The sequence below is a fragment of the Syngnathus scovelli genome, chromosome 6 (genome assembly GCF_024217435.2).
Source record: "Syngnathus scovelli strain Florida chromosome 6, RoL_Ssco_1.2, whole genome shotgun sequence".
Classification (NCBI taxonomy): Eukaryota; Metazoa; Chordata; class Actinopteri; order Syngnathiformes; family Syngnathidae; genus Syngnathus; species Syngnathus scovelli.
Window position 1 is genome coordinate 19,817,558 of NC_090852.1, and position 27,699 is coordinate 19,845,256.

The window sequence follows — 27,699 nt, forward strand, 5'->3', positions numbered from 1 at the left end:
AGAAAGTAAGAACATGCAAGCATTTGCGATTTAATGTAATCCCAAGGCATAAACACCGTTAGATTTCAGGCTCACGTCTAAAAGTGTCAAAATGAATCGCTTAATTGACAACAAATCGCTTATCAAATCAATGGCCTCGTATTTCATCATGTATCTTTAGTGTTTAATCCAAATAAAATATTTGTAAACATCTGCTTTTCTTTCTTTCTTTCAATGACCATCAATTCTTGTGTCATATTGCTTAGCTGTTGTTGTTTATCAATCCCTAAATCATACCAAATAAACAAGAATTGGTTAATAAAGAGTCATCGGGAAAATGTTTTAATACACTTTAATGCAAATAAAATTATATCTGATATTTCTATTAATCGACGAAATCGATAGAATGGTCGGGTCTAAAACTACTTGATAGTTAACAATATTGCATTGTCAATACTTTACAAATAATTTACAGTGGAAAAAAAGCAAAGTCAGGGAGGTATTAAAAAAGTTCATTTTGACAAGTTGACTTATCATGATGTGACCGTGAACTTTTTATTTACGCCCCGGCGTGAAATACGCGTCCATATAAACGATGACATTTCAGATTGGATTTGAAATAAAGGAAACTGCAGTCAAAACCAATACGCTGGCCCACTGCGACACACAGGACGAGCTGACTCTTTTAGAAAAAGAAAAGAAGATACGTACTACCATGTCAACCTAATCCATCGGTTAGTTCTCAAAAAAATGAAGTACATTTGGCCCTGTCAATAATCCAAACGCTGACATAAAACAAACGACTTGTGTGAGGATGTTGCTTTCCTAAAACCCAGTGTATTTTGCTGGTTAGCTGGGTTGGCTCACATGAGCAAGTTGTACGTTGCGTGGTGGCAAATAAAACAACGTGCAAAAGTCTGCAAGGAAGAAAAGGCGTCCGCTCGCCAGAAATGTCACACGGGGACGCAACGCAGCATGAGGCGGTGGAAACAGCCATTTTTAGTTAGCGGACGAACCGGACGACGGCTCCGTCCACTCGGAAGACTCCACCGCCTCGATGGGGTCCAACTGAGGGAAGACCACCAAACACAGGCTCTGGCCCACCACGGTCGCCGTCTCTGCACGACAACAACAGCGACGTTGGCAATGTTTCTTCGCATGGACGCGGGCCAATTAGCCGGGAAGACTGTTCAAGTTGAAAGTTCAACAAGTGCTCACCAATGAAGCGGTTGAGGCACTTTGGTTTTGCCCTCCAGTGGACGGCCAGAAAGTAGACCGGCACGCCGGTTAGCATGATGAGAAGACCCACGCCGCACACCAGCGGCTCGGAGTAGAGACTGAAGCCCAACAGCAGCGCCCAGAACATCAGGTAGCACACGGGCACCAGCAGACGCACCTGCGCCAAGCACAAAGTCATGAAAGGAACAATTAAAAAAAAAAAAAAAAAAAGAAGAGGTGAGCTGGGACCTTGATGGGGCGGTAGAGGTTGGGCTTCTTCCAGCGGTAGAAAAGGAGGCCCGCGATGGTGACGCCGTACGACAGGTAGTTGATGAAGGACACGTAGTTGATCAAGTTGTGAGTCTCCCCGATGCACAGGATCACCATGGCGGCCGTACACTGCGAGCATGCACGCTGCCGTGAGAGGAGACACCGGGCCACGCGCTAGCTGGCTAGCTAGCGGAGCAAAGGCCGGTTTGAACATACGCAGACCAGCAGAGCCGGGATGGGTGTGCACTTGTCCACGTGGATCATGGCCAGCAGGCCGGGCAGGTGACCCTCCCTGGCGCCCGAGAAACACAACCTGGCGGCGCAAACGCGGTCAGGGCAAACGTCAACGCTAGCAACGGCGAGCGGCCGGCACTCGCCTGGACGAAGTGAACAGGTAGCCGTTGATGCCGCCGAACGTGGACAACGCCACGGAGATGGGCATGATGACGGAAAAGACGCCGAGCAGCTTCTCTCCGAACGTCTGGACGAGAGGACGTATTAGTATTTAGGCTAACATTAGCATTAACACTAGCTCATGCTGGAGAAACTCACGACGGCGACGGCGTTGGAGGAAAGCAGCTCGTCGGAAGACATGGACGAGAAGTAGGCCATGTTGGTCAGCGTGTAGACCAGAGTCACCAGCGGGATGGAGATGTAGATGGCGCGAGGGAGGTTCCTGAACCAACAGGGACACAGGGAAACGTCTGTCGTTGTTGTTCTTGTAGCCAACAAGGCTCGTGTTCAACAAGCAGCACGAGCAGGAACAAGCCCAGCAGAGTAGAAGCAGCGGGCACCTTCTGGGATCCACAACCTCCTCCGTCACGTAGTTGAGGAAGTTCCATCCGCTGAAGGCGAAGGAGGCGTGCAGGAAAGCCAGCGCCATCTGCCCCACAGAGGGGCTCCGCTCCATGGAGAAGACCGCCTGCGGAGTCAGCGCCTCATAGTTGCCTGGAGGAAACAGAAGACCACGGTCAGCTCCCGGTGGGACGAAAGGTGAGGAAAGGAGTTTTACCCTTGAAGATCTGCACCAAACCCACGACGATGATCAGCCCCAACGCTAGCAGCTTCCCCACCGTGAACACGTCCTGAATCCTGGTGGCCATGCGCACGCTGGAGCAGTTCACCCACGTCAGCAGCACTGCGCCAATGTCACAAAACACATTTGGCCCAAGTCCCTTTAATAACAAATACTGCTTATGTTGTTCGTGCTTTCTCGCAATCATCAGGAAACATGTACAAGCTGCCCAGGAAATCACAATGTCCCACGACTGGTGAGCTTTGGCATTTCCGTCCGTCCGTCCGTCCGTCCGTCCGTCCGCCCGCCCGTCCGTCCATTGATCCATCCATCCGTCCATCCATCCATCCATCCATCCATCCATCCATCCATCCATCCATCCATCCATCCATCCATCCATCCATCCATCCATCCATCCATCCATCTATGCATCCATCCATCCATCCATCCATCCATCCATCCATCCATCCATCCATCCATCCATCCATCCATCCATCCATCCACCCACTTCATCCCTCCATGGCTGGGGGCGGGCGGGTCTCCATGGCTTGAGGAATGCACTGTGCCGCCGGGGGCTCATCCATCAGTGTCACGCGCTCTCACGGTGGCCCGGCTCTCGGGCACAAAGAGACTCTTGTCGGCCCGGCCAGACGGATGGTTTCCGTCGCAAAGGAGCCACAAAACGTGAGCGTCCCACCAGAAGCGCCACCTGCGCCGAGGGAGCCCGCGCTCACCTCCCAAGCCACCCAATGGTGACAAATGATCTTGCGAGATCACGAAATCACAACTTTCAAAGGGGACACGAGCCGCGTTTTTTGACTCACGGAGGCAGGTGGCCGACAGCACTCGCGTGGCGGCGTACGGCGGCGCGCACTCGGGGAAGACGGGCTGCAGCACGTAGCTGGAGAAGGTGAGCGCGATGACGGCCAGCGTGGTCGGGTACATGATCACCACGGCGCTCCACAGTATCAGGAACCTGACGTCACCAGAGCTTCAATGAGGCCCGAAGCGTGCGGCGGAGGGCGTAAAGCAGGAAACGGCAACTGACCCCACCAGGCCTCCGAAGATCTCGGTGACGTAGGCGTAGTCGCCGCCCGACTTGGGGATGGCCACGCCCAGCTCGGCGTAGCACAGCGAGCCCAGGGCGGCCACGCCTCCGCCCAGCATCCACACCAGCAGCGCTGCACCCACCGAACCCGAGTGCTCCAGAACGCCTTTGGGCGAGATGAAGATGCCCGAACCGATGATGTTCCCTGAGGGAGGGGTGACAGTTCAACACACAGTCCAGAGCTCAACAGACCTTTAGAAAGGTTTGCTTTTACTGCAGTAACCAATCATCAACATAATGATTCAATTATAATGCAATAATTCTGCTTTTATTTTGTTTTAACTAGCATTGGGAGCTTTGTGTTATAAAAGTTATGTTTAGTTTACGGGTGGTGGCGATGAAAGGCCCCCGGGCTGTAGTTTGGACACCACTATTGGCTTTCCATGAGACGCATGTAGTGGTACAAGGCCCGTAATTGACGTCTTGACTTGTTGACATGGAGCGGCGACCGGCCCAAAGTCGGGCGCAATTTAACAGCATGTGACGCGCCGGTGCCGGCGCTCCGTCCGTCCGTATTGATGTGGCAAGTTGACGACGCGCACGCTGCTCAGCTCAGCTCAGCTCAGCTCAGCTCATTCATTCAAAGCGGCACACGCGCGTCGAGCACAAACACGCTCGTTGCCTAACGATGAGGGAGGACGACGGCGGCGCCGTTCACCGATGATGATGGTGCAGGCGCTCAGCAGGCCGATCTCCTTCTTGAGGGTCACGCGGTCCGGAGCCGGGGTCCTGGGGTCACGCGGCGGCCGGTCCATATCGGCCTTCCGGCTGGTGCTGTGGCTCCAGCCGCGGCTCGTTCCAATCTGGCTGGATGGCTCGTCCCGGCGCTCCCCTCTCTCGGCATCCGGGCCTCCTCAATGGGCCGCGCTTGCGCAACACCCCGGCCGCTGCTGGGGCTTGAATGTTAAGTAGGCGCAACTCGCCGGGAGGCGTTCAGGGACACCCTGACTGGATTTAACTCCGGATTGAACGGCCAGAGAAGAGTAACCGGTGCGGTCGCTGTCAACGTCTGTGAGTGGATATGGCCACGGTGACAATCAACCAAGTAGAAGAATGCTCACCTGGATTTGGATTTGTTGGGCATGCACAGAATGGAGGCCTCACACTGGAGCAGGGGGAGGGGGGGGGAGGGAGTACTTTCAAGGATCGGTGTCAAGGATGGATGGGCGGATGGATGGAGGGGGGGGGATTTTGAAGCAGGGTCCCTCCCCAAGGTGCTGGGCTGGCTGGCGTCTTCATCATTTGAATCCAGGCTGGCTCCAGCCAGTGTGGAGAAGTTCATTGCAGGACGCAGGAGTCTTCCCAACTTTGCCATAAGCTGCAGCGTGCCTGTTATCAGCAAAAGATGATTAATTTCCCTTCTAATCTGGATTCAATCATGTGCTTGAGCTGTGCAAGCAGCAATTTCCCTTCCGTCAGCTTCAACAAAACGATTGCGGCGACCTTTTAAAATGAGCTAACATTGATGATTAAATGGCCAAGCGCTTGCTTGTTTGTTGACTTTTATTTTCTGTAATGATTCATTCCGGACACGCAGACCTTTGACACCAAGCTTGTTTGTCGTGCACGCCGCGCCGCGCCGCGCCGTCACACACCGACGAGAGAGTTTGAGCGGCAGACGACAGACTCACCACCAGGTAAGCGTATTCACTCATCTTCTAATTTATTTTGGAATGGAGCTAACGTGACTGAATTTAGCATTTGTTGCCCGTATGTGCTCATTGATCCGACTCAAACCGTTACGAATCTACGAGACACCAAACGCAATCGTAAACGTTCTGTATTTCCACCAAAATGAAGATTTTGATGGAGCCAGATTTAAAGGTCAACGGCTCCAGAATTTTGGGAGAGTAAAACAGTGAAGACGGATGAATCAGCCAATTAGTCTGAAAAATTTATTTATTTTTGCCCAGGAAATTGTTGCGATGACGTCGGAGCGCAGCCCGCTCACCACGCACGTGCTCAACATCAGCGACGGCGTTCCGGCCTCACGCGTGTCCCTCAGCCTGCATCGACTCGACTCGCAGCTCAAGCTGTGGAACATGCTCAACGTCGGGTACGCTCAATATGCCGGCTCTCTCCGGTGGTAGGGTAAAGGAAATGTTCAAGTTCCATGTTTGTTGGTTTGTTTTTTAATGGCAGAACGACGGACGAAGACGGCCGCTGTCCGGGTCTCATCAGCCGGGAAGCGTTCGTCCCGGGAATGTACAAGTTACGTTTTGAAACCGGCTCGTACTGGACCAGCCTGGACCGCGACTCCTTCTATCCCTACGCCGAGGTCATCTTTTTGACATGCTTGCCAGTCGTCCTATTCTTTTTTTCCTCTTTGAACATTTTCAGTAGATTTGGAATGCTTTCAGATGGTCATCCAATCAAGTGATCAATCATCTTTCGATCAACGTGTGTGTGCTCCAGGTGGTGTTCACCGTCACGGATTCAATGCAAAGTCTTCACCTGCCGCTGCTCATGAGCCGCTTCTCCTTCAGCACGTACATGGGAAGCTGAGGGCCGCGCAGGCGCAGGCGCAGGCGCGCACACACACTCGCTCGCTCGCTCACACATGCTTACAGATGAAGAATTATTATTATCATTATTATTTTTGCCATGACACATGCATATTCATGAACTTGGATTTAAATCCAACCCAGTTGTGAACACTACAAACACAATGTGTGCCACTGACTGAACTGTAAACATTGATGTTGTGGGTACCGTTGCCCCGCCTGGTCAATGGCCTGGATCGACCCGGGCAGTGACAGGTGACCATCCCGTTTGGACTTGGCTGTCGTCAACAAGGAGGAGAAAGTTGCACCGTTCATTCAGTTCATGTGATGGGGAAACGTTTGTGTTCACGGGCCACATTTTGACCTTTAAATCAGATGGGCCACATTCAATCATAAATGAGATTTATAAAAAAATGTCAAATCAATTGTTATTCTCATTTTATCTTATATTTGTTGATAATGATTTACTTAGAAATGATCAACCGAGATTGTTTTATTTAATCATTAAATTTCAGGAAAGAAACGTGTTGCGAGTTGCCCTTCCTTGCCCACCCCTGCTTTAGCCTTTAACCTCAAATCTAATTCTTTTTGTTTTGTAAAGTGCTATTTGATAAACGATACAACTACAAAGTTGTTGATTTTGTGATTACTCTGACAGCAAATATATTTCCTTTTATTATTTTGTTTCGTGTCTATTTTGTAATACGAGTGTCTGTCGCTGTCCCGTTTGACTGTGTTTTGGGGGCGTGATCTTTTTCTCTCCGACCAATCAGGGAGAGGTTTTTCAATGAGGCCCCCTTAACGCTTTGTTAGGGCCTGCTTGAAAATAAATCTTGATCGAATATGTAAAAATCACTGTTAATATGCTTAGACAACAGAAAGGTCTGTTTAAAAAATCTATTAGCAGCAACTATATTTTAAAATATATTTCCTTTATGAAGTCTGTTTTTATTTCTCTATTTCTAATCAGGCGTTAGAAAATGCCACCCCAAGGCTCGGCATGATTGGGTTGACATTTGACGTCGGTCCTTGTTCAATAACAGAACGACGATGAGCTGGGGAAAGACGAGTTCACTTGAACAAGTTTGACTTTAGAGCTCCTAATCGACAGGAGCTTGGCCGGGTGGGAAAGGGAGGGAGGGAGGGAGGATGTCGCAGCTTTTGAGGCTGGTCTCAGCGGCCGCGCGACCTCTGTGCTGCCGGGCTGCACTTGTCGCGGCTCGGTTAAACGCCGGCGCCGTCGGACGTCGCTTCATTGGCGGATACACGCGCTTCGGCGTGCCGGTAATTACCTTTTGACGTCATTCGCCCCCCTAAAGTACTTTTCAGTTTATAAATGATGTCATTTGTCTTAGCTGTTGAACTTAAGAGTCCATTTGGAGAATCGTGCTAAGTTTAAATTTGAGTGGATCTGCTTCTGTCAAACTTCAGCAAGGAAGGACGGCCAAATCTTACCTTTGAAATGAATTCATTTTAGGACAGATGTCCCGCTCTAACGGAAGGTAAACACGGCGCTGAGCTGACGTAACAGCTTATTCATATAACCTTACAACATGGCTAGCTAGGTTCGTTGCAAAACGTGGGAATTGGCGTCCTTCGAAATGATTATCGCCACCCACACTGTTACAAAGACTTGCTAATAAAGTGAGTTGAGGCTTGCAGGACATAAAGTCTTCATTCATGTTCATTCATGAATTGTTTTTATTTGATCATTGAGTTAATGAGGTAACGTCAATTAATGACATGAATGACTTTGCATGCTCTTTTCAGAGCGCGTCCCCAACCTATGTGTCCCCGCGCGGCTTTCGGGTGGTTCGGCAACGTCTTTATTCGACTGAGCCCCAAGGTGAAGGCCTGGCTGGATCGAACCCGTCTCAGATGTTTTACAGCATCAACAAAATCGGCGTCTGTTTGCTATTGGATAAAAGGAGTCGTCACTGAGATTGTCTGTGCTTTCCAGACGTGAAAGGAGAAAGTGGAGGAGGACGAGGAGGACGGACAGGAGGTGGCAAGAGAGCAGGAGGAAAAAAAGACTGGTGGAGTCGAATGCAGAAGGTTTGGACTCCCGAAACCTGCGATGTTTCACACACGACAACAAGAGTTGCTCTCGCATGGTGACGCAGCATCACGCAATCTTTTCCCATCACGTTGCCTGGCACCGAGATGCAGCAAGATGGCGCCAAAGCATTCCATCAAGCACATAAAGGCGCAAGCAAACTGGTGCAGCGGTTAATCGATGAATTCCAATCTGTCATCCTGCACAGAAGGAGACTGCTAACTGTTTTTACATGTTACAAAGCTAAACAGTCACAGAATCAGAAATCAAATAAACTCAAATTGGTAGTCCTGGGCTTCTTTTGCCCGACGTGAACAGAATTTAAATGTACCAAACACGCGAGGGAATAAATATTCACGTACACGATGTCGCGCTCGCCGTTTGCGTTCAGGGCGACTTCCCGTGGGACGAGAAGGACTTCCGCTACCTGGCTGTCCTGGCGGCCGGCGCCTCCTCCACGCTGCTCTACATGTACTTCCGCGACGGCGGGCGCGAGATCACCTGGAAGGACTTTGTGCACCACTACCTGGGCCGCGGCTTGGTAAGGTGCCTCGACGAGCCCCGGCCACAACTTTGGCTCGCTATTTCTCTTTCTGCGTGTTTAGGTGGAGCGTCTGGAAGTGGTCAACAAGCAGTACGTGCGTGTCATCCTCAAGCCCGGCGGTGAAGGGGTGAGTGGCAACATGGTCATTTGTTTTGCTCCTCTTAAACATGAATTTGACGCCAGTCTGAAAAATGTCATCCTGTTGCGCACAGAGCTACGTGTGGTTCAACATCGGCAGCGTGGACACATTTGAAAGGAACCTGGAGACGGCCCACTTGGAGATGGGCATGGAGGCGTCGCGCCGGCCCGCCGTGGTCTACAGCACCGAGAGCGACGGGTCAGCGAGCGCCGCGTCAAAAGGCCTCGGGACGCTCCTCAACGCCGCGTTTGCCTTTGTGCGCGCGCAGGTCTTTCCTGATGAGCATGATTCCCACGCTGCTGCTCATCGGCTTCCTGCTCTTCACACTGCGCCGCGGAACCATGGGGGCGGGGCCCGGCGGTGGCAGGGGCGGGCCCTTCAGCATGAGCGAATCCACCGCCAAGATGATGAAGGACGACATCGAGGTCAAGTTCAAGGACGTGGCCGGCTGCGAGGAGGCCAAGCTGGAGATCCTGGAGTTTGTCAACTTCCTCAAGAACCCGCAGCAGTACCAGGATCTGGGAGCCAAGATCCCCAAGGTGACACTTTTGTTTGAAGAAAGAAAAAAAAAAAATCACCCGCAGAGATATGCTGATGAACAAGAAAATGTTTTGCTAGGGTGCCGTGTTGTCGGGACCTCCCGGGACTGGCAAGACTCTTCTGGCCAAAGCCACGGCCGGCGAGGCCAACGTTCCCTTCATCACCGTCAACGGCTCGGAATTCCTGGAGATGTTTGTGGGCGTCGGTCCCGCCAGGGTGAGCGCGCAAACTTGCAAGTGTTGGCCGCGTGCTTGGGCTTCCTGACAGCAAGGTGTCTGTTGACAGGTGAGGGACATGTTCGCCATGGCGAGGAAGAACGCTCCCTGCATCCTCTTCATCGACGAGATCGACGCGGTGGGCCGCAAACGAGGCGGCGGCAACTTTGGCGGGCAGAGCGAGCAGGAGAACACGCTCAACCAGCTGCTGGTGGAGATGGACGGTCGGTCCCAGCTGCAGCCGCTATGCGCCTTCTTCGGTGGCCGCCCACCTGCCTCTCACTTTGCCGTTTGTCCGTCAGGCTTCAACACTGCCACCAACGTTGTGGTCCTGGCCGGCACCAACAGACCCGACGTCCTAGACCCCGCCCTCATGAGGCCCGGACGCTTTGACAGGCAGATCTACATCGGTAACAAAGGGTCCTTTCTCTCTCACAGCCACAAGGGGAGCCAGAGTAAAACTTGTTGTGGCTCCTCAGGTCCTCCGGACATCAAAGGACGGGCGTCCATCTTTCGAGTGCACCTGCGACCCATCAAGTTGGACCCCAACGTGGACAAGGACGTGCTGGCCAGGAAGATGGCCGCCGCCACGCCCGGCTTCACCGGCACGTGCCCACGACATCGTCTGAGCGGCCGTTGAAACAAAAGGCGATGCTCATGCATTTGTGTGTGGGCGCACGCAGGGGCAGACATCGCCAACGTTTGCAACGAGGCAGCGCTGATCGCAGCCAGGCACCTCCACCCGCACGTCGGCCACAAGGACTTCGAGCAGGCCATCGACAGGGTCATTGGAGGTCAGTCCGGGATCTGCTCGCCGCGCGTCCAATCCTGATTCATTTCCTCCTCTGGCACCCCGGCTTAAGCAGTTCAAATATTTGATTGGCTCGTTTGACTACTTGCCATCATGGTCTGCCTTGTTCTTTCAGGTCTGGAGAAGAAGACGCAGGTGCTTCAGCCCACAGAGAAGAAGACGGTGGCCTACCACGAGGCGGGTCACGCCGTGGTGGGCTGGTTCCTGCAGCACGCCGACCCGCTGCTTAAGGTGAGAAGGGTCGTCAAAGCGGCAAAGGGGGTGGGTTGGACTGAGACTTGTGAACCGCCCACAGGTGTCCATCATCCCCCGCGGGAAGGGACTGGGCTACGCACAGTACCTGCCGCGCGAGCAGTACCTCTACAGCCGCGAGCAGCTCTTCGACAGGATGTGCATGATGCTGGGAGGGCGCGTAGCCGAGAGCGTCTTTTTCGGACGCATCACCACCGGCGCGCAGGACGACCTCAAGAAGGTCACGCAGTCGGCCTACGCACAGGTACGCCCGCGCGCACTCGCTCGTGCTCTCGGGGACGGTTTTGAACAGCTCCCGCCCGACGCGTGTCGACGGACAGGTGGTCCAGTTCGGGATGAGCGAGAAGGTGGGCCAAGTGTCCTTTGAGCTACCGCGTCAGGGCGAGATGGTCCTGGAGAAGCCGTACAGCGAAGCCACGGCCGAGCTGATCGACGAAGAGGTCCGGGCGCTGGTGGAGCGAGCGTACGCGCACACGCACCAGCTGGTCCGGGACAAGAAGGACCTGGTGGAGCTGGTACGTTCGCAACCCCGCTCTCCCTTTCAGCTTCTTGAGCCCTGCTTGTGTTGAACGTGTGCGTGCTCAGGTGGGCAAGCGGCTGCTGGAGAAGGAAGTCCTGGACAAGGCGGACATGTTGGAGCTGCTGGGTCCACGGCCTTTCGAGGAGAAGTCCACGTACGAGGACTTTGTGGAGGGTACGGGCAGCTTGGACGAGGACACCAGCCTACCCGAAGGCCTGCGGGACTGGAACCGCCAGCGACCCGCCGCTGACCCCGACGAGCAAGCTCGCGACAAACAGCACGCCATCTAGACTCTTTGTCAGCGACTGGTCATTTTCTCGGACACTTGTTTGGAAGCATCGCTGCGAGACCTCCCAAGGAGCTCTCGGACGGACGGATTAGCTTCAATTTTTAAGCAACAAACCAACACCAATTGTTGGACATTCTTTTTACCATTGCCTTCGAATCTTCCGAGGATCAAAAATGGCCAACATTTATCTCTTGCTATTGTGAAATTTTAGGGGCCCATGTGTCTCATAACGTTTCGGCCCAATGGTGAGAAGAGATTTGGATATCTGCTGCAGCTCTGCTTACCTTTTGGCTTTTTCATTTCAACAGCTACTCCCACCATCTGCCTGGTGGCTTTTTCCACTCTGGGACTTCATCCTCATCTTCACCATAACGTTGGCTGTGGAACTGGTTTGCTCCACTGTGAAGTCACAAGTTAGCAAAATCACATTTTGGCAAGTTGTCAAATAACTTCACAGTTGATGGCTGGGTTGGCACTCTAGGCACATGCCCACCCCTTCCTCCGTAATAATAGGTCATCTTGGGGCTCCAGCACCGAACGCTGCAAAGACCCTGTTTTTGTACAATTATGTTTTTTCTTTTATCCCCCAATTTTCAAATGAAGACCATGCCATGACATGGTGCCTCAGCCTACTGTGACATGATGTAAACATTTTGATGGTTTGAGTTATTTTTTTTTTTTTTAAACAGCAAAGTTGACATGAAAGAAAAAGGAGCATTTCCTGTATTTATTCAAAATTCTTTTAGATTCAGGGTTCCAGAATAAAATTTCAACAATGTTGAAACAGACCTTTCTACTTTTTTTCTTCCTATTAGAAAGGGGATAGCTCTTGGGCATGATTTAAGAGGTAGCAGTAGACAAAGTAGCGAAAGAATAACGTCTTACGAGTCAGCAAATAGAGATTTTCTTCATGTCATGGTCACGACACCACTGAAGACAAAAACAAAATGTACAATAAAAACATCATCATACCATCATAGTGCACAAAATGCCTCGTGAGCACGTCGTGCAACTGCGAAGGACTTGCCGGATCTCTCGGAAGTCAGAAGTAAATAAAAAAGATGCACGCTAATTGACGTTAGCAACATTAGCTCAAGCGTTAATTGGCGTTAGCAACATTAGCCGAAATCGAGAGCCCGCAGCTCGTCTTACCTCAGCCACATGCAGCGAGAGAATGGTCGGCCACGTGGTGTGACGTCACCACGCACACCACATAGGTCTGAAATGCCCAGGTAGATATTGACAATAAACAAAAGAAAATATATCCTGAATACAATCCTAATGATACTAGAAGTGCTTTAGTAAAATAAACAGAATACTGTAACCTGTTACACTACTTTAGATTCTCTGCTGGCCGACAGGATAGACAGAAGTCTCTAAGATATACATAAGTATATTGTTTTTATTTATAACAATCTCTGGAGACTGGAAAATAGTTTGCATGAAGTAATATCAAGAAAAAGAATACAATAAAAAAAATCTCCATCCTTGCCGTTCGGCAACTGTGGGTTCACCTAATGGCGTATCCTCCCCCACACACACACATTTTTAGAAATATTTTACTTATATATGTATATATTTTTTAATTTGGGGTGGCTACTTAATCCCCGTGTTTTTGTGGAAAAACTCTATTGGCAGTATATCACCGTTCAAGATTTTTTTTCGAAGGAGACAAAAAAGTGAAACCTATGGCTATGAAGGAATCTGTCCAGCAGAGGGCGCCAAATGTCCCATTAATGTCTTTTTGCCTCAACAGCAAAAAGCTGCTAAACCTTCATTGTGAAAAGCCATAGAAACGACCGGAAACCAAGTTGGTCTTGACGTCCCCCCATTTGATTTCCTGCTTCAGGTCTGCTTGTGCCTCCTCATTGGCTGCTTGCTGTGGTTATGTCATAAGGAGAAGGGTACCCGAAAACAGCAGGGAGGTGCAGAAAAGGTTCAATGACAGGGAGATGGTGCACGCGCCCCCACAGTCCTTGGCGTTTTCCTGACACACAAAAGTTTGACAAAAAGTCAAGCGGATCACAATTTTCAAGAGAGACATTTTTAAGGGAGTCAGACGACAAATGGAAAATTCCGCACAATGGACTGACATGGTGAAATAAGAAATGGGAGATGCTGTAACTGAAAAAGTTGTAAAAGTTTGAATCTTTCAAAGGGGCATCAAACGGTGCGAAAGGTCAAAGATGCAGCGGCCTGACCTTGGGGTGGTAGGCGTGGCAAGACTCAGGGCGCCTGCGTACTTTCTGCGACTTCATCCTGTTGCACTTAACGGTGGCGTTATGTTGGCAGTCGTCAAGGAAAAAGAAAACGCCGGTTGCTTTGCCTTAGGCGGCCTGTAGGTGGCGCGTGGCAAAAGGATATATTTGATCTCTTTGGCCTCCAGCGGGATGGGGCTGTATTGGCGAGAACAGTCGCAGTTGGCCTCCGTCACCACCACCAGCAAGTTGCTGTCTGGGACACGCTGCACCACAAACATCCTGCAAAAAAAAAAAAAAAAAATTTCAAGCATCTCATCATCAGGCGCAGAAAAAAAAGTAGTGTGTGAGTATGTGAGTGATTGTACTTTTGGCAGCGTCCACATTTGATGATGCTGTTTGCCTCTTTGACGGAGGTGTCATACATGAAGCCGGGATAGGCCGTCTCGCATGGAACCAGAGCCTCCACCTTCTTCTGCTTGTGAGCTGCGCACACGCACGCACGCACGCAAGTAGAAATGCAAATAAATCCAGCGGGCGAGGTGCTAATGTGATGTGACGTCCATGGTGAACTCACAGGTGTGATAGCCAGCCTTGGCTTAAATGATGAACATAACGATGATGATGATGAAGATGATGAGGATGATGGAGAAAAACATGGAGAGTGATGACAAGGAGACTCAAACACCGGATTGCTAACCGGATTCATTTCATGTCAGATTTAAGGGAAGCGTTTTGAGTCATGGGCGCGACCAAAAAATGGCTGATGACAGTGGCTTACCATCCACAAAGTAATCAGAGTGCCACAAACCGCACAGGTTGAAGTCCAACATGAACCTTGAGAGACACACAACACACAAAGTTAGTTGGAAAAAAAAAAAAAGAGCTAAGGAAAAAGTTGCGCTTCCTCACATGAGCGCATTGGAAAAGATCCAGCGGACGATGGCCGCCAGGTTGTAGAGAGGCTGCGGAAACAAAAAGACAACAACCGTTAACCTGGGCCGCGAAACATTGGACGCCTCGGACAAATGATTAGGTTTCAATGTGCTGTGGGCCGGTGCACGCGACTGACGCTGAGCAGGTGGCGGGGAGCACCGCTGGCGTGGTCATGGCTGTTCTTGCACATGGCCTGGTAGTCGAACAGCGACACTCTGCAAGTGCAGCAGGCGGGCGGGCGGTAGGGAAACCGTGACAACACACACACACACACACACACAATGTTGTAATGCTGGCTTTGAACCAGCACAAAACGGCAGCCACAAAGTTGCACAAAAAAGGCAAACGCAGGTGCAAAGTTGTCCAACTGACTTTTTGTACATGCCCATCTTGATGAGCGTGGCCATGACGGCGCCGTCCACCTCGCCCATGAAGCGGCCCACCTGAATAAAAAATAAATAATGTAGTGGACTGAATAACATGTGGTGGATCAAAGTTTGCCTGAATGTGTGCGCGTGGCTTTGTGTAATGTGCATAATGTTGACTAATGTGTGTGTGTGTGCGTGTGTGTGTTAATGGCCGGGGCTAATGTGCCACGCGATGGCCAGCTGTCACCGAAGCAATCAAATAATGACAGGATGGCATCTCGTTCTACTGCTGGCAACGCACACGATCAGCGTCGAAGGTGAGCATGAAGGTCGTGCGGCCAATCTGGCGCTCAAACGAGCCAATCCCGCCTCGTCAGCCGCCGGACGGCCTAGTCCTCCCTCCTCACGTTGGCCGTGACCCCTGACCTCTTACCTCCTTTCTCTCTTTGGACAGCAAGATGAAGCCGTGATTGTCCACCAACAGGCAGCGCAGGTCCTGGAAGATGACATCATGTCAACGACGGCTCACGTGCATCGTCGTGTGACCTACGCACGCACGCACGCACGCACGCCACGACTTTACGCCTTTTAAAGTGTCCGAAAAAGAATTTGGAAAAAGCACTTTTGTGGTGGTGTGTAGTGTTATGTGACTTACGTCGCTTTCGCAGTTGAGGGGGCACAATCCGTCCACGTTGGAACACTAACGCGCAAGCAAAACATGTCAATTGCGGCGTTCCCACCTGGAGCTGAGCGACAAAAGAGGAAACACTTACGTCTGTGTCGCTCGCCTGAAAGAAAAAAAAAAAATCAATTAGAAAGATATCCATCATTAAACTAGGACAACAAATATTACATGTCATTTGTGTTGAGCAAAGTACAGGTTTGTGTACTTTTGCATACTTTCATGAATGACAAAGGTCCTTCTTATGTAGTACCACAGTGTGCCTCCGGGGGCAGCACTGACACTTAATTCTTGTTACGTATTTACGCTTACAATTAAAAATGACGATTAAAATAAAAAAATAGAGATAAAAAATTAATTAAGTAATTAAATACGTTTCAAAGACATTTCAAATGACGATCAAAATCAAGCGGCGTGCGTGAGACGAAGCCCAGCATGGAAATGTAAAGCGAAAACTTGAGTCAGGAGCTGTCAGCTTTCATTAAGCATCGCCTGCCTGCCTGCCTGCCTCACAAACAGCTGGCTGTGTGTGTGTGTGTGTGTGTGTGTGTGTGTGTGTGTGTGTGTGTGTGTGTGTGCGTGTATATATTTGTGTGTGCGCCCTCAGTCACCTGCTTGGTGACAGCCCAGAACGTCTTCTCCATCACGTCCAAGGACATCTGCAGACCTACGGCTATGAATAGAACAAAAATACACTCACACAATCAGTCAACGTGAATGAATGAATGAATGAATGCACACACTCCATTTAATCTCCACCCGCACGCACGCGCACACACTCCGCAACATATGGCCTCTGTCTCTCTCTGCCTTTTTTTTTGCCCCCTCTAAACCACATGATGCTTGCTCACCTCGGGCGGGTGTTTGGGTGTATGCCCATGATGTATGCCCGCACGTGTGTCTGTGTGTGTGTGTGTGCGCGAGAGGCAGCTGAGAGAGCAGTGATGACGATAACGGATAAGGCGCACTATTCCAGAATGAGAATGACGCAGATGAGGAGGAGGAGGAGCATCCGGGATGAAGTGCGCTCGTGTTTGAGCAGAAGCAGCAAGTGGCTCCACACTTGATGGGGTGAGGAGCGCTTGGCCACCTGTGTGCAGGTGGACTTTCCGTTTCGGAGGAGGACGTCCTGTGCTGGAGCTCCACTGCACGACTTTGACCTTGGAGGCTCACGTTTTTCAGCACATGGTGAGTGTGCATGTGACGTGTCTGCAGTCCAGGGGCGTGCAAAGGGAGGGCATGATGGGGCGGCGGTTCCCCCTGGCATCCACCTGAGGGCGTCCGTGGCGTGGCGTGGCAACTCCACTAGGTATTTCTGGGCATGTGCAAGGCCCCCATGATAAACTTTGAAACTTCTCGGGGTTAGGGTTTGAAATTCAAGTTTGAAACTATCATTCAATTTCAAATAAGGGCTTTAAACTTGTCATCAGTCTGCGGTGACACTTTGGCAGACATTTTGTCCATATTGTGAGAACGATGCGCTTCAATGGCGGCGGGCCTCAGAGGCAGCCAAGATGGCCCCTTTGTGGCGGGCTGACAAAGCAGGACGGAAGGTCCACAAAGAAAAGAGCTCGGGGCGGCATCCGTCTTGACTCAAGTGCCTTGGCAGGAAAGGAAGGCCGGTGTGGATTTGCTCCTCTTTTTCTCTCCGTCCTGCCATCTGGCGATGCTTTTAATCGTCCGTCGCCGATTTTCGACCAAGTTCAGCATTTCATCCTCACTCTGATGGAATAAAGCTTTGCTGGGATTATTCAATTCATTTCAGGATTAGCGCCGGCAGTTCATCGCGGGCTCGGCTGGAAGGGGCAAACTGCTAGCGCTAGCATGTAGCATCACAATTGCATCCAAAGTGAAAGTTTGCTGCGTGGCAAAAACAGAACGTCGGGCTCATGTCGGGTACTTGTTGTTCTCCGCAGGATGTTCTGCCATGTGGCTGGCATGAGGCGGCTGGACCAACACCCGCAAAACCTCCAGGGGCTTCTCGGTGCGTCTTCTCCACAATGATTCTCCAGTTCATTCCTATTGCGAGGCCCACCGTTTGTTTTGGCTTTTCAGTTGGCGTCGTCACGCCCACCCTGGTTCTGGTGGTCCTCCTGGGCTCGGGCCGCTGCTGTCCCGACATGTGCACCTGCACCGGGAACACCAGCGACTGCTCGGGTCTGGATCTGATGACCTTGACGCCGCTCCTGCCTATGCTGGATCAGGACTGCATGACGCTGCGTCTCCACCGGAACAACCTCTCCACCCTGGTGTCCGTTGACTGGAGCAACCTCAGCGGCCTGGAGGTCCTGGATATCGCCCAGAACCGACTCTCCGGCCTGCCCTCGGGCGCCTTCTCTGATCTGGGCAGCCTACGTTGGCTCAACCTGTCCGGTAACCTTCTCGGAGAGCACCTGACTACCGCTAACATCGACTGGAGCCAGGAGGTGGAGTGGGGCCTGGACAGGGAGGCCTTCAAGGGTTTGCGGTGGCTCCTAGGTCTGGACCTGTCTTCCAATGCGCTCCCCTGGCTGCCTACGGGCCTGCTGGACGGACTCCAGAGGTTGCGGTGGTTATCCCTGGCCAGGAACCGTCTGGCCGTCCTGGAGAGGGCCACCTTTGAACCTGCGAGGGGACTTAAGCAGCTCCTCCTGGCTGGGAACCCCTGGCACTGCGACTGCAAGATGAGGGCCTTCAAACACTGGATGGAGTGGATGCTCTACCGAGGTGGGCCGCCGAGACATTCTGACAAAGACCTCCTCATAATCCTGATGCCATTTACGAGAAAAGGCTAGGACCAAACATCTCCTCTCCTCCCTAAAATGTTGAATCCATCTTTTCTCCTCCATCCTTTTAGATGGTCTGGTAGACGCCGTTACTTGCAGTCTACCGAGGAGCTTGTCTGGCCGGGATATCCGCGGGGTGCCGGCCGAGATGTTGGCCCACTGCACGCAGAGCTCCAGCGGAGACTCCGGCGCCAGGGAGTTTGCGTCCGGAGACCCGAGCCACCCCTCGTGTCCGCCGGGCCGCGACTGCGTGCGGCAGCGCTACCGTCCGCTCAGCGTCCGGCGGGCTCGCGGCACGCAGATCGTGGCGGGCGTGGTGTGCGGGACGGTGTGCATCATGATGGCGGTGGCGGCCACCTATGGCTGTGTCTACGCCTCGCTCATGGCACGCTACCAGAAGCACCTGAACCACCGCGGGCAGCCGCTCATGGAGCGGTCGGGACCGGACGCCGACCCGGAAGACGGCCTTCTGCCGGAGGAGACGCCGCCCAAAGAGGCCTGCGTGGTGCACGGCTACCGCATCAGCAGCTTCTGATGTGCGCTTGTCTGCCGTCTTCTTCCGACATTGTCATGACTCTACTCTCTAATCTCCAACTAGTGATTTTTGATTTGATTCGTCCTTCCAGCCATATAGTCCGTGACATAAAAGGCATTAGGGAGTAGTAAGGAATTAGCGAATCACTCTGAATGCAGCAATTGCATTTGGAATCATCACAATCTTTTTCTTTCGAAGGAACTATCTAGTTCCTTAGATGATGTAGAAAATCCCCGTGTAGTGTTTAGAGAGAAAGCAACGAGTGAACAATTCGCAAAAAAACGTCCCCTCTTGGTCCTGCGCCAAGACACTCTTATCCTACAGCAACACTGCCACCTACAGGCCACACGGACTTACTACAACTTCAGCACCACTTGTAACAGTCGGTAAAAGTTCCCATTATTGTTCCGCATGAAGAGATGGCTTCCTCAATAAAAGTGATTGGTGTACTTTTAAGTGTCCGCGGTCCGAGTAGTAGCTGGAGTCAGCTGACTCTGGAGCGGCAGTCGAGCTCAAAACAAACAAAGAAAAGCGACCTGACCTTCTGATGAATTCGAAGGAAGGACGACTGACCTCCGGCCACGGCTGTCTTGCCTTGCGCTGACACGGTGACCGACGTAGTGGCCACCACGTACTTGGTGCCTGGAAGCAACCACAACAAACACGTGTGAGAACAGCAATGACAAGAAGATCAAAAGAAAGAGGAGCACGTGTGTGTGTGTGACCTTTGTCGTTGATGGCGTAGTAGAAGAAACTTCCCGGCGGGTTCTCCACGGCCAGGCGGTACCACAGCGGGAAGTGGTCCACCGTAAACAGGTTGTCCTTGTCCGCGGGCGTCAGGAACTTTCTGGGAGGTGAGGAAGACACGCAGGCGTATTGATGCGAGCGCCGGCACGGTGACAGCGCGCCGCCTTCTCACTTTGCCACGCGCGTCTCCACGCCGGCGTATCTCATGATCCTCGTCAGGCCCACGCGCGTGCCCAGGAAGGCCGTCTCCACGCCGGGCTCCACCCTGTCGTCCAGCATGATGGCGTTCCAGTAGGCCTCCATGGGCGCCGTCACCACCGCGTCAAACAAGGTTTGCTGGAGCAGCAGCTCGTCGCCTAGGTCGAGCGCACACGGCTGACGTCACGGAGGCCCGAAAGCTTTTTGGAGCGGCGGCCACTTACACTCCAGGTCGGGCTCCTTGCCCTGCAGGTAGCGGAGGGCCACCTGCAGCTGCGAGTACTTGCGGTGGGCGGGGTCGATGTCCGTCTCGCAGTACGTCCTCAAGGGGCAAAACGAACCGTCGCATTGAATTCTTTGCCATGAGTAAACTCATTTCATAAAAATGAACCAAACTGTCAAGAGAGCAAAGATTGCAGTCGTACCACTCGGAGGCGATGCTGAGGTCGGGAGAGGTCAGGTCGTGGAGCCCTGCGGGCCAAAGGTCAAAGCTCACCATGTGAGCAAAGCTGGAGGAAAAGCGAGGCGAGCGCCTACCTTCTTCCACCGACACGTTTCCCACAAACATGAGTTTCCCGTGACCTTGGGTCAACACCATGCCGAAGCTGTGCGCACACAAACGCATTTTTGCTGAGCTCAGCCTCAATCACCACTCAATCGTCTGTCTACATGTGCTGCTCCACTCCCAGATGGGACTGGCATTCAACAGACTCGTTTTGAACGAGTCGCGGCGAGCATTGCCCAATGTCCGATCTTACCTGAAGGGAGTGTCGTCAATGTTTGTGTAGAAATAGTCGTTGACCAGGAAGAGGGGCCTCCTCTGTTCAAAAATGGATTGAAATGGAACGTCATCATTTTGCCTCTCGCTCGTGACAAAGTGGACTTGCAAGTCTTTCTGGCTCAGTCGCTCGCTTTTTGTGCCTCGTCCATCAAACGGACTCACCCCGTTCTCCAGCGAGGCGCGGATGTTGAGCGTGTAACTTCCGGTCTCGCCTTTCACCATGGCTGTCCGCAGCTGCCAAAAGACGGTGAGCTGGGAGCCAAGAAGAGCGGCCGGCCGCTCGTCGCGCTTACCGTCTCGTCGTCGTCCTCCCACTCCACCTCGGACAGGTCCACGCTGTTGTAGTTGGGCTTGGGCTTCAGTTTCTTGCCGTCCTTGTACTGCAAACAAACGCTTGCTGTGTTGCCGTTCTTTTGGAACCTTCAATCGAGTACGTCGGTCCAATTCGGATGGCACGCGTGCTTGTGTGTAGTCACCAGAGGTCGAAGGTCGGGGTGCGCCAGGATGTAGCCGTTGTTGGTGATGAGGAAGGCGTAGCCGTGCGCGCCCAGCTGACACACAACGACGATAAAGGCAAAACCGTGACGAGGAGGACGAGGAGGACGAGGAGCACGAGGGCGCGGCCAGGCGGACCCACCATGTAGCGGGGCACCAGCTTCATCACCTCCATGAGGGGAACGTCGGTACCCACCACGCCCAGGAGGATCCCGTGGGACAGCTGCACACACGCCATGACTCAGTTGACACCTTCCCAAACAAGGCTACTGAATTTTCACTGACCGTCTCCTTCTTCTTGCTGAAGACGGGCATGGCCACCGACGTCATCAGGAGCAGACTTTGCGCCTTGGTGCTGAACAGCTGCCAACGACACCATGATCAAAACACACAAGCGGATTGACTTCAAGTAGGGAGCTGACGAAAATAAAGGCGTGCGCCTGAGCATTGCCAAGGGAGCAGGTTTACCTCCTTGGTTTTGGGAAGCTGACGGCAAGGTCATGAAGATGATGAAGAGGATGAAAACGATGATGATGAAAAATCATGAGGAAGATGAAGGGCACCGAGGCGGTGCGCCGTCTTTTATGAGTGAGGGGGACGGTGGGGGCCGGAGCGGGCGGTCTCACCACAGTGTCCATGTAGGCTTCGGTCCAGATGATGTCGTGGTCGTGGTTGATGACCATGGGCCGACTCAGCACGTGCAGGTACTCCATGACGTTCTCCTGCACGTCGGCCAGCGTCGACACGTGCGTGTAGTAGCCTGCGTCAAAGTGTCACTAGCTCCAAAAAGTGCATCTCTCAAATGACAACAAAGCAAGACTTGCGCCACCTTTGTTGTTGCAGGCGATCCACTTGGCGTTCTGGGCAAAGGTCATCTCTCGGCCAATCAAATACGTGAAGACGCGCACCTGCAGAGCGAAGGAGCTCAGCCAACGTTGAGCAGGCACACACGCAGCCACAGGCGGCGAGCTCACCCTGCGCTCGGGCCAGTTGAACTCCTCAAAGACGGACTCAAAGTCCTCCATGGCGCCGTCGGTGATCAGCATGATGGCCTGGTTGCACATGCTGCCCTGACCCAAAACGCGCGCCTACGCGCACAAAACACGTTTCTTCTCCCATTGTGCCGTGCGGGATGTCAAAGACACGCCCCTTGCCCCCCTCCCACCTCATTGAGGATCTTGAAGGCTTCTTTCATGGCGTTCTTGAGCTTTGCTTCTCCTTTTACGTGAAGCTTCTCCACCAGTATCTTGAAGTGCTGACACGACGCACACACGTCAACAATGACGACATCACGGCGTGACTTTGTTGAGATGCTGAGGCTGCCGACGGAGAGCTTACCTCCCTGTTGTCCAGGTCGGCTTGGACCAGAGTTCCCTTGAAGCACGGCTCCACATAGCGCACGTAATCTGTGTACTACACACACACACACACACACACACACACACATGGGCGCGTAAAGTCGTGCAAACGTTGTGGCGTGTGCGCGCGTGCGTCTCACAGCAATGACGTTGACAAAGTCGTTCTCTCCTAGCGTGTCGAGGATGGTGTTGATGGTGTGCTTGGCGATGGTCATCTTCAAGCCCTTCATGCTGCCGCTGATGTCCACCATGATGATGATGTCCTTGGGCGATGTGGCCGCCTGGATGTACCTGACACGCGTGCAAGTGGTGGAACTTCTCAACTCACATCATCAGAATTCATCAGTCAAATAACAATAGCGCAAGATGGCAGCAAACTTTTGTCTGACTGAACCTCCTCAAATGTGTGCTAGATGGGGCACAGGCGCACAAAATTTAGAATTAAAAAGTCACCAGTTTCGGTTCCTGCAGTCGAAGGCTGCAACGCCGTTGCTGTCCGGCGTCCATTTGATGCCTGAAACGATAAACAGGCTCAGCTCAAAGTTGGGATTCGATGACTCCAATCGTGCGTACGTGTTACCGGGGTAGATCCTGAAGAAGCCGGCAGAGCTGCCAAAGTATTGCCAGGTGAGCGTAGGGTCCTTGAGGAAGTTGCCCACAAAAACGTCATTGAGGGCCTCTGAGTTGTACACAGCGTTGAGGATGTTGGGGTCTGCCGGGGGGAGGAGGAAGGGTGAGGAAGGGCCGCAAGGGCCGAGCGGCGGCGCAGAAGGACGAGCCCCCCGCCCACCTTTGTTGTAGACGTTGGTGGGCACCTGCACGGTGCTCTGCTGGGTGTTGACGGGCATCTTGCTGAAGTGCTCGTTCTCCTCCAGCGGGAACTCGCCGCCCAGCTCCACAGAGTTGCCGTCCTCGTCCAGCTTGTTGATCAGCATGGAGTTGTAGTAGTCAAACTGAGAATGCGAGGAGAAACGCTGACGGGACTTCCTCTGCGCCGGCCGACCGGCTGGCCGGCATTTGCTTCAACGTGGACATGATTATTGTCTAATTCAGACCAACCAAAAAAATTACCTTTAAGGAAGTGTTGAAATCATGGTAGAGGTCAGCATCTTCCGCTGACTCGGCGAGTCGCTAAAGAACAACATTGAGATTATATTTGGTGTCCCTTTTATTTTTTGGCATGATGGTGCCGGATGATTGATGAATGAATTCTACCAGCTCATCACTCAGCAGCTGCTGGTCAACAGAACAACGGCAGAATTCTAAAAAGCACCTTGACAGACTTCATTTTGCTGCCCAGCATGCGTTCAATCTGGTCAGCGTAATCCTTGACCAGATCGCTTCCGTCCACGTCCACCATCTTGATGATGGGCTCCACATCCTTCAGTTTCTGAACACAGCACACAAAAATGGATCCTTGGACTTCTGCCAAAAAGGCGGACTCAATAGTCGCGCACCGAGGACATCATCCTCGGACAGAATTTGAACGTTTACCTCAGAAGACATTTCATCTGTAGACTATTTACATGCGCTTTGCATAACCAATACGAGCGACCAACAAACGGCTCAAGCTAGCCGAGATGCGCTCGTTAGCACAGAGTTAAACAAAGCACGCTAACCCTGTTTAGTGAGGTTATTTGTGTCACGGGGATTTGTGTCACTTTATTATGAGCTTGGAGATCCTGGCCACCCCAATCTGATCTGCAAGTCAGCCAAATCAGACATCACGTGACCTCGAGTTATCAGGCGACTTTCTCGCCCCATCAAAGTGGATGGATGCCAATCGCGGATCAACTAAAAGAGGAACGAGCTGTACCTTTTGCAGAAGAAGCGATCCGGAATACTTGGTGGAAAGCTCTCGAAGCTGCGACGAGAAAACGGACGCCCATTGCTGCACGCTGTAACACAACGACACAACCGGTCATGTCGATTGCACAACCGGCATCATTTATCATCTCGTAGACAACAATTTCAAGTGAATTGCGATTGCCCCACCTACAAAAAACACGATACACAGAACGCAACACAACTCAACAGAATCACAATACCTGACTCACAATAAGTAGCAAATGGAATACACAATTCAAGCCAACTTAACTCAGAGCAACCCAACCCAAAACAAGACAACATTTATGACAACATGACTCAGTCACACTATACAACACAATCTAGGCAGCCCGGACGTATGACAAAAATCACCAAACCCATTAGCTCAACAAAACACGTGACACAAAACAACACGACTGAACACATCAAGTGGAACAAAACGCAAAATAACTCAAGTATCAAGTTAACAAGCACAGTAGAAGGCTAAAATCCTATTAAGCTCACGATGATGTCATCAATCATCATGCGGGAAGTACTTACATGTTTGAGAGGCATGCACACACACTGCGAATGAGCACGTTAGCATATTGGCGTGTTAACAACATAATTTCTGTAAAAAACCTTTTTAACGGAAATACCTTCATAGGACGGTGAGCGCCGTGGTGGCAAGGCCCACTTGTTGAGGGTCCAGCGCCATGTTTAAAGGACGAGCGTGATAATGGCTAGTTAGCTGTAGCTAATTGCATTCCTGTTCCAGACATTAGCCCAGTGCAGTTAGCATAGCCGGCTAGCTAGCCGTGTACGTTCGCTGGACTAGCTAATGGCGGGAACTACGTCAGAGGAGTGAGCTCGTTTGCGCTGGAATAGTTTTCTTCTTGCCTGTCTTGTGTGCCACACCGTGTGCGTGATAAAAAAAATAATAATACAGTTTTCTTCGTTGTAACGTCACGTCGCCTGCCGGGGATGAAAAATACTCGGAAAAGATACGATCTTCTGAACTGTGAGTACTGTAGAGACAGAATTCCTCCGACGAGGACGCCACCTACTGGACGTCATATGAACATGCAATTTCTTTGTAGTTTTGGTTTTTCCTTTTATTAAATGCCGATTTAGATTCTAAAAATTAGCTTGCGTGTGCAAACAATGCATTCATTTGCATGCCACTTTCATATTACTTACTGAACATTGTGTAAAATTGCCAACCCATTTTAGAATAGTGTGGGAAACAACATTAGGGGCATTATAGAACATTGTGGTACATGAGGTAACAACATTCTGTGATCATTCGAGAACATGGTGCAAGATTCTGGAGGCATTCTGGAAGATGGTGGGGGGGGGACATTTAGAAAACAGCCAAAGTTGCAAGCGGGGACACAGCCCAGATAATGTGGCGGTGTGCTAGTGCAGATTAACCAGATTAGCAGGATGAGTGGACAAGATGGCAGAGGGACAAGAGGCGGCTAAATATGTGGGACAGTTGGAGCCTTCCAAATCCTGGCCACTGGCCTAACCGGCCGGCAAGGGGCGGAATCTGTGCCCCAGCAGCCAACGAGACAGCAAGAGGGCGTCAATTCCCCCTACCGGAGCGCCTCGTTAGCTCTCTGACATCTCGACCACGAGGAATCATTGTGATGACGTTTATGAACATGTGCATTACTCAGAACCAAAGGTACTGATTTATGATGACATCATTGAGTCACTTTGACCGTCAATGAAACATTAGCTAAATGTTGGGTCGTCATAGTCATGAATGAATAGCTCGATGAGAAGCCCTTGGAAGCTCATTTATTCATTCAGTCAAAGTCAAAATGTGATTGTCGAGCTCAGAACCCATCTGGACAGGTTTCACTCATGCACAGCAAGACTAGGAAGATCCAGATCAAGACCACTTTGAAGCCTCATTCATTCATCCACCGGGTCTGAAAGAAGACGCTCCAGATCCGAAGCAGTTTGGCAAGAAGGAAAAGCACACTCACGTCTCAGGCGGGATCTTCAGCTGAGCTTGAACGCCGAGCCACAGCAAGAGCCAGCCGGCGACTTGGAGGCCGCGCTTCATCCCGACTCAAGAGGACGGACGGCGTCTCCTCTCGTGGGCTCCGGCTGGTTGCCTTTCCTCAATTTTTGCCTCCTTCCAGCCGCTCATGGCGAGCGAGCTCCCCCCCCCCCACCTGTGGTCTTGGACGGCCGTTCCTGGGAGGCTCCTCCCGCCCGCTGCTGCTCCCGCTTGCCGATTTCTGCGGGTTCTTCCTCACCTCAACGTGCGGCCCAGTCAGCGCCACATAATCCACTTGGATTAAATGGCGGGAAAGCGGGCGAAGGGCGGGTAGGACCAGACGGGACGCCGGCGCCTCATTGGATGCATTCATTTAAGAGGATTACACGTGCGCGCACGCACACACCTGGGTATGCAATAACTGTTCATTCCTTTGATATCCTCACACACACATATATTCATGGCATTTTAAAAAAATGTCCTCAGACCCAAATATGCATTTTTTGTTCTTAGCTGTCGTGCATCGGTGGTAACCGTGGTAACCGACATGTTGTCACTTACTGGAGAGTACAGTCAATATGATCAACAATAACTAGCAGAAAGAATCAAACATTGAATGGAATGCCTTTATTGTCATTGTGCAAGAGGCATACAAGCTAAGCGGCATAGCATGGCTGCGTCGGCACGAATAAGAAAGGAATGAAAAGTTGGTCCGGTGCTGCATACAATGTTGCCGTGAGCAGGCCCCAAGACCTATTTCAATCGGAGGTGCGCCAGGACGAGACCAGGACCTTCGCAGATGCCGAGGCGGGTGAGGGGCACCAGGGGATTGGGTGGGCTTTGGGTCAGCTTGTCAAGTGGCTTTCCTTCCTTCCCAACAGAGCGAGCGTCTGCAACATCCTGGGTGGGTCCATCCGCAACGCCCTGGAGAGTGCTTTCCTTCACCAACTAATTCTAGCAGACGACAGCACCAGCTGCTCCTGGATTGGACTCCATGATACCATTAATGTGAATCATTCTCATTGACTCATAATGGAAAAGGAATTTGTCCTTCAGACTTTGTCTTGTCCTAAACTTGGACGTGCAAAGCCACACAGGAAAAAAAGCAAGAAAAGCGGGATGATGAGCAATGCTGGGGCGACAGCGTCATCTGGTGGACAAAGCGTGTAAGTGTCAACAATGCTGCGTTTGGGCTCGCACTTTGTTTGTCCCATGTGGCCTGCTGTGGTGCTTTTGAGGCATCAAGTGAGGGGTATTTGATGGGGGGGGGGGCGTCCAAGTAGGAATATGAAGGGGGGTGTGGTTGAGACCCCGCAGCTGTCGCACAGCACACTCCGGCCCGTGAGGAGAAGCGGC

The 27,699-nt window shown here is 51.8% G+C and overlaps 5 protein-coding genes across 10 annotated transcripts; 3 read left to right on the forward strand and 2 right to left on the reverse strand.

Moving 5' to 3' along the window:
- Positions 1-16: 16 nt before the first annotated feature.
- On the reverse strand, positions 17-12,585 carry slc7a10b (solute carrier family 7 member 10b). The gene is made up of 12 exons (XM_049722790.1): positions 11,745-12,585; positions 4,249-4,919; positions 3,531-3,735; positions 3,307-3,458; positions 2,480-2,605; positions 2,262-2,415; positions 2,020-2,143; positions 1,845-1,948; positions 1,684-1,780; positions 1,447-1,596; positions 1,198-1,375; positions 17-1,097 (listed from the first exon to the last, which is right to left on the reverse strand). The coding sequence occupies exons 2-12, from the start codon at positions 4,343-4,345 to the stop codon at positions 979-981; spliced, it is 1,506 nt and encodes a 501-aa protein (XP_049578747.1). The 5' UTR covers positions 4,346-4,919; positions 11,745-12,585; the 3' UTR covers positions 17-978.
- Positions 4,918-6,621, forward strand: urahb (urate (5-hydroxyiso-) hydrolase b). The gene is made up of 4 exons (XM_049722795.1): positions 4,918-5,227; positions 5,504-5,646; positions 5,733-5,868; positions 6,006-6,621. Exons 2-4 carry the CDS (start codon positions 5,516-5,518, stop codon positions 6,093-6,095), a joined length of 357 nt encoding a protein of 118 aa, XP_049578752.1. The 5' UTR covers positions 4,918-5,227; positions 5,504-5,515; the 3' UTR covers positions 6,096-6,621.
- On the forward strand, positions 7,139-12,248 carry afg3l1 (AFG3-like AAA ATPase 1). Its single transcript, XM_049722789.2, has 16 exons — positions 7,139-7,378; positions 7,865-7,940; positions 8,055-8,149; positions 8,542-8,691; positions 8,756-8,821; positions 8,907-9,031; positions 9,102-9,372; positions 9,452-9,589; positions 9,659-9,812; positions 9,891-9,998; positions 10,068-10,193; positions 10,272-10,382; positions 10,515-10,630; positions 10,695-10,895; positions 10,972-11,166; positions 11,237-12,248. Exons 1-16 carry the CDS (start codon positions 7,244-7,246, stop codon positions 11,459-11,461), a joined length of 2,292 nt encoding a protein of 763 aa, XP_049578746.1. The 5' UTR covers positions 7,139-7,243; the 3' UTR covers positions 11,462-12,248.
- A 259-nt stretch (positions 12,586-12,844) lies between the features above and the next one.
- LOC125970470 (voltage-dependent calcium channel subunit alpha-2/delta-4-like) lies at positions 12,845-26,476 on the reverse strand. Of its 4 annotated transcripts, none has more exons than XM_049722787.1 (39): positions 26,327-26,476; positions 24,340-24,421; positions 23,797-23,913; positions 23,595-23,654; positions 23,314-23,476; positions 23,104-23,235; positions 22,977-23,037; positions 22,664-22,814; positions 22,504-22,578; positions 22,331-22,420; positions 22,140-22,253; positions 21,995-22,073; positions 21,792-21,925; positions 21,634-21,651; positions 21,451-21,528; positions 21,308-21,388; positions 21,147-21,221; positions 20,964-21,050; positions 20,833-20,904; positions 20,648-20,709; positions 20,427-20,494; positions 20,315-20,360; positions 20,114-20,211; positions 19,864-20,047; positions 19,670-19,791; positions 19,518-19,586; positions 16,256-16,317; positions 15,736-15,750; positions 15,618-15,662; positions 15,396-15,458; positions 14,967-15,037; positions 14,731-14,809; positions 14,571-14,623; positions 14,440-14,495; positions 14,236-14,256; positions 14,027-14,144; positions 13,820-13,940; positions 13,662-13,739; positions 12,845-13,447 (listed from the first exon to the last, which is right to left on the reverse strand). In XM_049722787.1, the coding sequence occupies exons 1-39, from the start codon at positions 26,404-26,406 to the stop codon at positions 13,346-13,348; spliced, it is 3,282 nt and encodes a 1,093-aa protein (XP_049578744.1). In that variant the 5' UTR covers positions 26,407-26,476; the 3' UTR covers positions 12,845-13,345. The 4 variants fall into 4 exon arrangements, with proteins under 4 accessions (XP_049578744.1, XP_049578745.1, XP_068507181.1 ...); XM_049722788.2 differs by lacking the exon at positions 26,327-26,476 and adding an exon at positions 24,989-25,343; XM_068651080.1 differs by lacking the exon at positions 21,634-21,651.
- Positions 16,560-19,400, forward strand: LOC125970473 (leucine-rich repeat and transmembrane domain-containing protein 2-like). Of its 3 annotated transcripts, XM_049722794.2 has the most exons (4): positions 16,560-16,832; positions 17,561-17,628; positions 17,700-18,350; positions 18,481-19,400. In XM_049722794.2, the coding sequence occupies exons 2-4, from the start codon at positions 17,562-17,564 to the stop codon at positions 18,942-18,944; spliced, it is 1,182 nt and encodes a 393-aa protein (XP_049578751.1). In that variant the 5' UTR covers positions 16,560-16,832; position 17,561; the 3' UTR covers positions 18,945-19,400. The 3 variants fall into 3 exon arrangements, with proteins under 3 accessions (XP_049578751.1, XP_049578749.1, XP_049578750.1); XM_049722792.2 differs by having other exon boundaries at positions 17,561-18,350; XM_049722793.2 differs by lacking the exon at positions 16,560-16,832 and having other exon boundaries at positions 17,199-17,628.
- Positions 26,477-27,699: the final 1,223 nt, after the last annotated feature.